Source organism: Melanotaenia boesemani, chromosome 11 (assembly GCF_017639745.1).
Source record: "Melanotaenia boesemani isolate fMelBoe1 chromosome 11, fMelBoe1.pri, whole genome shotgun sequence".
In the NCBI taxonomy this organism is placed as follows: domain Eukaryota; kingdom Metazoa; phylum Chordata; class Actinopteri; order Atheriniformes; family Melanotaeniidae; genus Melanotaenia; species Melanotaenia boesemani.
In genome coordinates, this window is record NC_055692.1 from 20,194,480 (window position 1) to 20,205,537 (window position 11,058).

General features: G+C 38.2%; 1 protein-coding gene across 1 annotated transcript; it reads left to right on the forward strand.

Moving 5' to 3' along the window:
- The first annotated feature begins 592 nt into the window (after positions 1 to 592).
- unc45b (unc-45 myosin chaperone B) lies at positions 593 to 7,143 on the forward strand. The gene is made up of 20 exons (XM_041999742.1): positions 593 to 703; positions 1,417 to 1,578; positions 1,656 to 1,692; positions 1,826 to 2,001; positions 2,129 to 2,218; positions 2,357 to 2,524; positions 2,667 to 2,832; positions 3,036 to 3,206; positions 3,289 to 3,460; positions 3,568 to 3,868; positions 3,998 to 4,092; positions 4,177 to 4,318; positions 4,642 to 4,782; positions 4,881 to 5,008; positions 5,269 to 5,335; positions 5,544 to 5,657; positions 5,809 to 5,924; positions 6,029 to 6,146; positions 6,241 to 6,396; positions 6,537 to 7,143. The coding sequence occupies exons 2-20, from the start codon at positions 1,417 to 1,419 to the stop codon at positions 6,807 to 6,809; spliced, it is 2,793 nt and encodes a 930-aa protein (XP_041855676.1). The 5' UTR covers positions 593 to 703; the 3' UTR covers positions 6,810 to 7,143.
- Positions 7,144 to 11,058: the final 3,915 nt, after the last annotated feature.

An 11,058-nucleotide genomic window follows, 5' to 3' on the forward strand; every position in this document is an offset into this window, starting at 1 on the left:
TCAAATGTCTCTCCATAGTTTTGTAATTTTTATTGTGCACACTGTATGTGGGGTCTCGACACAAATAATCCATTCTCCAACCACTTCCTTTTTTTTCTTAATGTTTAGGTAAATAAACAGCTACACCAGCTCATGAGGTGTGAGATCAGTTTCTTTCCAGAAGCTACTAGTTTCTTGTGGTCCCACAGTTGTCAGCACTACCACCAGTGTGCCTTCACACCCACCCTTTAAACCCCCCTCCCTGCCCATCATGCATTTGCTGGTGAGTTCTCAGCTGTCTGTGCCCTAAATAGACCTTATCAGGAGCAGACCATCTCTGAGGGGGTCACTCAAAATTAACATACTGCTTTTAAAGAATAATGTTTCATTCATTAAGTCCTGAATCATACACCAATGCTAAAATTAAATTGTCTGTAGGATGAGTGGTCATTATTCCTGATAATCTTTAATATACTGTTATTCTTTGGGGATTTTATGTTTTTTAGAAGGAACCCCTTCATGTCATGGATGATCCACCTTAGTCGTGTCCCACCTCATTGAAATCCACTATAAATATAAACTGAAGCATTAGTGGGGGAAGGTTACAAAAGAAAGCAAAAGTCTGTTGAAAGCACCAGTGAGACTGAAGGTCCAGATCATCCACGCAGGACGACAACTTGACACAAAGAAAGAAAAAGGGGATAAAACAAGACACAACATCAAGGTACAGTGCAGCCTCCATAAACATGTTTGTTAACAGCTATGTTTAGGATACTTAGGGTAGGGAAGCATGACAATACCTTTCAGAGAGGCAGGAGTTCATTTGTCATTTGGCAAAGTGGCATTTGTTGTGAGGCTCAGACTGAGGTACAAGACCATGCCCAAATAAGGTTTGAGAGGAGGCCATTTAAAGTTAGAGATAACACGTGGATGGCCATTTGCTCCAGGAGACAGTAGGACAGTGGGAAAGTGCTTTGCAACGGTGAGAATTAAGCAAAAATTTAATTAAGTTAAATTTAATTTTGGACTATAGTATTAATTGATATTCCTCTTATGACAGAGAGTGATCACTAGGCTCCGATATGAATTTTAAATGATGGCCCAGACCATTTAACTTTAAAGGTTTTATGCAGCCTCTATTCTTTTGTTGTAACAGTCTTCTCATTTTAAATGACAGAAGTTTAACACATGTTCAGTTGGTTAACCTTTCGCTTTTTGAAACATTGTTCTAGTTTAGATATCTTACTACATAAATGAAAGTTGTGGCTTTGACTTGATTTCTTAAGATACTGTCGTTACCTTTGATTAATTAAATAGCTATTGGTGAAAGGATGCGGTTAAACATAAAAAGTGATGAAACAAAGGTCTGACTGCTAACAAATACTATGTGATCTTTAAATTCCACACGTCCTAACGCAGAATACAATTTTTTGTCAGATGGGAGACCCGATCCAGTTAAAAGATGAGGGGAACAACCACTTTCAGGCAGGAGATATTGACAAGGCCATCGAATGTTACACCAATGCCATTAAGGTGTGCAACGACAAAAAAGTGCTGGCTGTGATTCACAGGAACAGAGCTGCATGCTACCTAAAAAAGGTAAGTATCTCAAAAAAATACAAATTAAATAAATAAATAAATGATGCACAAATAAAAAAAATGTCTGTTATTTACAGGAAAGCTATGCCAATGCAGTGTCTGATGCATCCAAAGGTGAAATAATAAATTAAGCATTCAAACACTTGTTAACATTCAGTATCAGGACTCATGTATGCCACACAAATAAATATGAGCATAAACCAACTACCTGAAGTTCATTACGATTCCTTTCTTCATTTTTTCATAGCAATCGATGTGGATGCAGCAGATATTAAAGCTTTGTATCGTCGCTGCCAAGCTCTGGAGAAGCTAGGAAAACTGGATATGGCCTTTAAAGATGTGCAGAGGTGCGCCACCCTTGAACCAAAGAATAAAACCTTTCTTGAGACTCTCCGCAGGCTGGGAGCTGAAATCCAGGCCAAGGTCAGCATTGAGCAGCAGATATATTAACACAGCTTATACCTATGTGAAATTAGCCCTCCTGGATATATATTCAACTGAATTAAGTTTGCTGATTGGGACATATAACTTGATTCTTTTGTCTTCTCAGCTCAAGACAACATTCTCCATTGATTCAAGGGTACAAAATATGTTTGATATTCTTCTCGATGAAGAAATGGAGAAGGACAAAAAGGAAAAAGTGGGCATAATTAACCATTTGTGGCAGAAATGTCTTGAACTACTTCCCTTTTTTTTATTTATCATTTGTCAGCTTGTGGATGAGAAGTTACAGTAACTTAAGGTTTTGATGCAGCTAAGCATCTTCTTTAATTTCTAGGCTGCCAATAACTTGATTGTGCTGTCAAGAGAGGATGCAGGATCAGAGAGAATCTTCCAGAATAACGGCGTGCCTCTGCTCCTTAACATGATAGAGACAGGCAAGCCAGAAATGATCCTGGCTGCTGTCCGTACTCTGTCAGGAATGTGCACAGGGCACAAAGCTCGGGTAAGTCAAGATGCAGGCAAAGGGAAATAATAAAATTTGTTTCAACAAATAGTCTTTAAAAAAACAGGCTTCTACTTATTTAAAGTCCATTTAATTTCTATCATAAGATTCATATGATCTTTTTTTCACTTCCTCTGAACAGGCCATGGCTATTGTTAACATGGTTGGTGTTGATAAGATTTGCAGCATCATGGCAATTGATAATGAAGAAATTGCACTGGCAACCTGCAACCTGTTTCAATGCATCAATGACTCCCTCACTGGTGCAGATACCAGGGATTATGGGAAAGAAGCATCCTTGGTTTTGGGTGAGAAAGAATAACAATCTCTGAAAAAAAAAAAAGATTTATTTGACCATGGACACTGTGCAACATTTAGTTTTTAATCCTTGACAAAATCCCACATAACCCAGACATATTTGGAAATGAATGACAACTGTGCTACTGTTGATAATCTTTTAACATTACCATAGACTTACACTGATGTTCTATCATTTGATGTTCCTCTACAGATGCATCTAAAGACCTGAAAACTATTCTTCTTGCTCTTCTGGAGATGATTGCCAATGCAAAGGTGTCTGGTTATGGCAGAGATCAGGCACTGAACCTCCTAACCAAGAATGTACCTCGCAAAGACAAAAAAGAGAAAGATCACTCAAGAACTCTCTTCACTATTGATCATGGTTAGCAAGAAAGCTCCACTGGGTGATTTTAAGTCTGTTGCTCCAACTCAGAATCAATATAATATATGTATTTGTTTTTCAGGTCTGAAGAAGATCCTCAAAGTATGTGGTCAGGTGTCTGAACTGCCAGATCAGTTGCCCATGACAGAGAACACACAGCTGATTGCTAGTGTGCTCCTTAATAAGCTTCATGATGACCTTAAATGTGACCCAGAGAGGACAAACTTTAAGGACATCTGTGATGAATATATCAAGTATGTCCATAAAAAAGAGACCCCAGCTGACAAATACTGGAATATAGACAGTGTACTTGGGCACTCAAATAAACTTGTAAATAAATGGCATATTTCCTTTTCCACAGATCCAAAATTGACCCTAACAACATGGACAAGACCCTTCATGCGATCAACACTATCTCGGGGCTCTTACAGGGTCCCTTTGATGTTGGTAATGCCCTGGTGGGACAGCAAGGCATCATGGAGATGATGGTAGCGCTGTGTAGTTCTGAACGTGAGGTGGACCAGATGGTTGCCGTGGAGGCACTGATCCATGCCTCCACAAAGATGAGCCGGGCCAGTTTTATTATAACCAACGGTGTGTCACTGCTCAAAGACATCTACAAGAAGACAAAGAATGAGAAGATTAAAATCCGTGCACTTGTGGTGAGTGTGCTAGAAGGGACTTTAATGTTCAGCACTATGAGCCACACATTATAAACCACACAAAGCATGATAAAAACTTTACTGTTAAAGTGGTGATCTGCATGTAAATTGTCTCCTCTTCTTCACCAGGGTCTATGTAAACTGGGTTCAGCTGGAGGTGATGATTACAGTTTAAGGCAGTTTGCTGAGGGATCCACAGAGAAGCTGGCCAAGCAGTGCAGAAAGTGAGTGCTCACATGATTCAATTCAATTCAACAAGGCTACTATCACTATAAACACTGTTAAATGTCTTATTTTCTACTTTTTAGGTGGCTTTGTAATCCCCAGATTGATACCAAAACAAAAAAGTGGGCTATTGAGGGTCTTGCATATCTGACCAATGATGCTGATGTGAAAGATGACTTTGTGGAGGATGAACCTGCAATGAAAGCCATGTTTGAACTGGCTAAGGTACAAACAGGAAGAAGCATACAATGAACCACAATGAGTCACCCACGTAAAGGATGTTCAGAGTCAACCTAAAATACATCTGCTTGCTGTGTTGCAAAATGTGGATTTTGCAACACAGTAGCACACATATTAACCATTATCCAATAGACCACAAAAATCTCTAGTGTATTTCTATCATCTTTTGTTTGTTTTTTGTTCAATAAATAAAAAGTTGTGGGTCTCAAACTGTTGTGGGCCTCAGTACAACTAGCTGGTTATGCCTTTGCATGCAAAATATTTGATTGGACATTAACATTTATTTATTTTTCTCTCTGTGTTTTTAGTCGCGGGATAAGACAATCTTATATGCAGTTGCTTGCACCCTTATTAATTGCACCAACTGCTATGATAAGAAGGAAATCATCCCAGAGCTGGTGCAGCTGGCTAAGTTCTCAAAACAACATGTCCCTGAACAACATCCTAAGGTAAAGAGGAAAGTCTAGCCAGTTTTTGGCATAAATAGTGTAAGAATTGTTGCAAGCATGCACACACATTTACATTTCTATGTTTTTTTCTTTTTTAGGACAAAAAGGACTTTATTGAAAGGAGGGTAAAAAGGCTGCTAAAGGCAGGAGTCACATCAGCACTTGCTGTCATGGTGAAAGCAGACAACTCCATCTTGACTGACCAAACCAAAGAGATGCTGGCAAGGTAGGACAGCAAGCATGTGATGAGAAGGTATTTCAATGTATTATTTATTACATATCATGCAACCGTCCTCTTAAAAAGAGAAGAAAAGTTAAATTTTTTTTTTTACATTTTTTGATGTGTCATTCTGTGGTGGCATTCCAGCTTAGATGCCACTTAACCTTGTTTTATAATTATGTGACTCTTTACTGATTTTTAAATATTCCCAACCTTTAGGGGGGGACTAGAACACTAAGTAAAACATTTTCTGCTTTCACCTTTAGGGTTTTCCTGGCTTTGTCAGAAGATCCAAAAGATCGTGGTATTATTGTTGCACAGGGTGGTGGAAAGGTGAGGCCTAGTTTTGGAAATCAATATACATATCAGTCAATAACATGTTATAATGTAAAATGATATCAAACATATAACATCACTGAATCCCACCCGAAACATTTTACCAAACAGAAAAATGAAGAGCAGACAGCAGATTGAGATGACCGAGATGAACCAGTTTTTGTGTGCTACAGTATTTGTTCTTTATCTTGTCTCGTGCCCTCAGGCTCTGATACCACTTGCCCTGGAAGGCACAGATGTCGGTAAGGTGAAAGCCAGTCACGCTCTTGCCAAAATAGCAGCTGTATCCAACCCCGAAATTGCCTTCCCCGGTGAGAGGGTAAGACATTTAGCTATCGCTATTTTGTATACTTCAGTGTCAGTCTAATCCATCTGGAATCAGAATTCACAGAAGCCCTGCATTCTTGCTATACTTTACCAAATACTTACACCTTACTCAAAGCTCTCATTTGAAATCTTTTTCTTGACAGATGTATGAGGTGGTGCGGCCTTTAGTCAGCCTCCTTCACACAGACAAAGATGGAGCACAGAACTATGAAGCCCTAAGAAGCCTCACCAACTTCGCTGCTTTTAGTGAAAAACTAAGGTGGCATTATAACTGTGTCATAGTGCAAAGTGATGATTAATATAGAAAACGTCACTAAAGCAACTTCACATGTGGTTGTGGTTTCTTATCTTAACAACCTACAGGACAAAGATTGTGAGAGAAAAAGCTGTGCCGGAGATTGAAAACCACATGTTTGAGGAAAATGATAAGATTAGACTGGCTGCCACTGAATGCATGTGCAACCTTGTGACATGCAAAGAGGTTAGAACATTTAAGTATTATGGACTACAGTCAATTTTTACAAATTGCTGTTTAATAAGATTTTAGAATATCAGATGGACTCCATGTGTTTTAGGTCCAAGATCGTTACCTGGAGGATGGTAACGATAAGCTGAAGCTACTGGTGTTGCTATGTGGAGAAGATGATGAAGGTCTTCAGATAGCTGCAGCTGGAGCTCTGGCCATGCTCACTGCTGCTCAGAAGAAGCTGTGCACCAAAATTACCGTTGTGGTATGCGACAACTATTATGTTTATTTACACTTGTGCTTTTTATGTCACAGAAAATGTATCTTAGCATAACATCAAAGGACCTAATTTACATCTATAGTATCCCAAACCAGTGTCACTGACTGACTGATTTGTCCCAACAGACGGTTCAGTGGCTGGAAATCCTGCAGAGGTTGTGTCTCCACACCAACCCTAGAATCCAGCATCGTGGTCTTGTGATTGTTTACAACATGCTTAACTCAGACAACAACGAGCTGGCCAAGAAGCTGATCGAGAGTGAAATTCTGGAAATCCTCACAGTGATTGGAAAGGCAGAGGACAATCCCAAGAGGCAGGAGCCTATTGATGCAGCACGCACATGTCTCATCAAAGCCATGGATCTCGGTCTCATCAAACCTTTCTCCAGCACTTCCTAAAAGGCTGGAAACAAACCAAACAGCAGGAAAAGGGCACTTTGTGTTCCTCCCTCTATTAAATAGAGGTTTATTTTCCAATTGATTTTATAAGGACTCATTATCCAGGCCGCAGATCTCAAATTCCTTCATAGTATAAATCTGTATTTCCTTTTTTTTCCCTTTTTTTTTTAAAGATCAACTTTGTTAGGTTTAGGCAGTGGGGTATGAGAGATATATTGTTTCTGTTAGTGCTGAACTGTAACTGTGATTTAATATTTTAAGAATGATTTGATGGTTTATACTAAGTCCTAATGTATGTATGAATTTGAGATAAAGTTCAATCTGTCTGTCTGTCTGATCTGAATTTGTTTCACCCATTCATAACTTTGTACCCACATTACTTTGACCAAACAAATGTAAAGTGCAAACATGACATGCTGATTATAAACAATAGTGTATTCGGTTAGTAAGTAATTGCAGATGTTTGTAACTCAAATGTCAATATTTGGATTTCAGCAAATATTTGTTTTTTATGCTAAAACTCAACTAAAATTTGTTTCTCTTTTTTTTTAAATTAGAGTTCACAATCACAATAAAACGGTTCTGTCTGAAATGTTAAGTGTCTGTGGTGATCATCAACAGAGCCCTTCAACACTAGAGACATGTTTCCGTTAATTCAGGTTACATTGACCTGATAACTTGTCTTGTTAACCTCTAAACTGAACTTAACTTTAATTATAGACAAAGTCATCACCTGCTTAGGTCCCAGGTTCATATACAGTCTGTTTTTCAATGTTTAAAATTTGTTGAAACAAGTAAAGATCACAATACTTAGACTCGTCAAATCTGGACAGGTTAGATATTTCTCGTTCTTTTTGTAGCAGTAGCTGCCACTGCCACTATTCTATTTGTGAAAATGAAAAATAGCCTCATTTTATGACGATTTTGCCATCTGAACTCCCGCAGACCAGGTCCTGTTAAAAAGCTACAGTGCTTAGACTCTTCAAACCTGGACTGAAATATCCTAAACAGCATCCAAATTCATTAAAACACAGTTTCTGATTTGTGAAACGTCAAATCTTTTCATTCTATGCAGTGATCAGATACCTAAAATGTAATATTTTGTGTTTCTGTTTTTCTGATCTTTTGTTTTGTGGATGAACATGAAATGGTAAAAACTGGGGAAAAGGTCAAGAATTTTGTAAACCGCAACAATGGATGGTATATTCCATATAATGGTATACAACAAAGGTGGTGTATAACAAATACATACTCATGCATTTTCCTTTTCAAACAGGAAAATGAAACGTAATCGTGTAAATTGTATATATGTTAAAACATGTTTGAAATAAACCACCCAACAGCCGACATAATTAACTCTCATCTTTCCACTTATAAGGAGTATTTCTATTGTGCTGTGTGAAGTAGTAGATGTATGACACAATTAAAGTTTTCCATCTTTAGCAGCACAAAGACTTCAGGTTAAAGGGTACAGATACGTGGTAGGTCACTCAGAGGCTACAGGTTCCAGAGCATACTGGTCCAACAACTATAGTGTCGGGCAAATTATCTCACAACCATTTAAAGCAGTACTTTTTCCACTAGCTGGTTTAAAAACACAGAGGCAGAATTCAACGCTCCTTCTGTGTTAGTAAGAGCGGCATGCTTCTTGAATCAGACATCCGTCGAGAGTTTTTTTTTTTTTAAATAAGCTCGAGCCCAGTAGAGCACTGACAGGCTCGCTGCAGACCCTGTCAGTGCTCCACTAGGCAGGGACCGTCTGCACATTGTAACACCGAAAAGATATGAAAGGAAAATATTCAATAACTACAATATGACATGTTGTAGTGCCACCAAACTCACAGCACTAATAAAACATCTAATATTGACCATACTACAGCTCTTACTTTGGTAAAATATGATTACATGTATTTTGTGGATTTTTTCTTCATTTAAAAATTTAATAAATGGGCAATAACTACAATATGACATGTTTTATTGCCCCCAAACTCACAGTACAAATAAACAATCTCATATAGATCATACTACAGCTCTTACTTGGGTAAATAAGTAATAAATGGGCAATAACTACAATATGACATGTTGTAGTACCACCAAACCCACAGTACACATACCTTGGAAAAAAATTTCTAATTTCATAGATTTTTTTCCCACACGGATATAACTTATATATATATATATATATATATTCTTTTTTTTTAGGCCATTATTGTAGGTAATAGGGTTACCAAGTATTGGGCCTACTAGCATTTCTCTTTGAGCAGTTGAGTTGTCATTATTTATCACTGTATTTTCATAATGTTTGTGTTTTTGATACTTATCTAATAATGGTGGATAGAAAGGGGTGTTATTGGGTTATTGCCTCAAGACTGCCTCATGTCCACTGTCTCTCAACCAATCAGAAAACGGATACACAGTATAACAAAGCACTAGCCAATCATATACAGCCATCAATTAAGCAGTACAATAATCTTTTAGAAATCAGTGAGAGAGACTTTTCTCAGGAGATAAGACGTTTTTCAGTGTTTTGCTCTGAATTCAATGGAAATACCCACAGGATGTCACTGGTAAGTCATAATACTTTTCTTTCTTATTGTTAGGAAAGACTTATGGGCAAACGCTGGTGGAATAGCAGCCCTGGTCAAAATAATGAAGATTAAAGGCATTACAAGCCAAAATACAGATTACTCTTCAGAAATCTGGGCAGAAATTTCATTAGCCCTATTTGGTGAAGATGATCCAAAAAAAATCGTCATTGGCTCTGGGTAGTATGGACCAAGAATCAGAGAGGAGTCAAGGATTTGATACGCCCAAAACAGAAAAAGTCAAAAGAAGTGGAAGACAATGACTAGTTAGAGGTAGAAATCATAATAGGAAATTTTCAAAACACTAAAGAAGACATAAAAGACAAGACAGATGATGATGTCCTAGATGAAAATGTCTAAAACGCATAAGAAGATTTACAAGTGAGGAAAGACAATAAAGGCCCAGATAAATACATACAAAATATTAAAGAAGACATACAAGAGAAGACGAACCAGCGAAAATTTCAAGCAGAGGGTGATGTCACAGCTGAAGACATGCAAAACACTGAAAAAGAAGAAAAACGAAAGAAAACGTCTGTACAAACTGAAGTTAAGCTTAAACAAAACATTGAACAATGGAGAAAGCTGCCAGCGGTATCACAAAAGTTCACCATTACAATAAAACCAGATAAATGGTAGAAAATTCTCCCCTTTCAAGGGTCACTGAAACTGAAAAGACCTTGGACCAACATTTTATACAACAGCTTCCGGGAAAAAAAATAACCCTGTTGGACTCTTGCTTGCTAAGTACTTTTTTAGAATGAAAAGAAAGCCAACAGGGAACAATAGAATCAAAATATCTGTGCAACAAAAGGGACAAGTAAAACACAAGAAACGTGAGAGGCAATTTAAACGGGCAGCATATACAAGAAGAGGGAGGATTGTAAGGGCTCTACGCAATGGAGTGAGCCAACTTATTTTTGGGTACATAACCCGAAGTCTGAATAAGAATGTATTAAAAGTGATCAGCTCAGAATTCAGCAAGAGGAAAAGACGTCATAATGATGCGTTCATGGAGATGTATCTCACACAAAAAAACATCAAGGAATGTGACACTCAATTTCACAGAATTCCTGGACACATTCAGCACCTGCAAACTGATCCCTTTAGTGTACATATGTATACAGAAACAGGAATCAGCATTCTTGTCCAACATCTGAGAAAGAAATTCCCACTGAAATTGTACCTAGATGCAAGTGGTAATGTTGCATCCAAAGTTCCTGGTCAGACTAGGAGACTTCTTTATTATTCCCTCGTTCTTCCTGGAGATGGTAAGAGTGTACCTCCCCTTCCAGTCTGTGAGATGCTCACAACACTCAATACTACGCATCACATTCTGGCTGATGCAGTTTCTGTCAGATACCTGTCACAGTACACAAAGTTCAAAGTTCATCAGGTTAAAATGAACTACAGCTGGGCACTGATAAATGGTGTTCTTCTGTCCTTCAACAAGGTGAGTGTCTTCAGCTACCTGGACTGGGCTTTTGCTATTTGTTCGGGACAGATGAAGATGAAAGACATGACATTCACTGTGTTGCGTATGTGCTCTGCACATGTGTTGAAAGCAGAACGAGGATGTCCAAACTGGGAATCCCTATTACTGCCCTGGGATTGTTGACAACCTTTTTGAAAGCTACCTGGGAATTTTTCCACTTTAGAGTGGT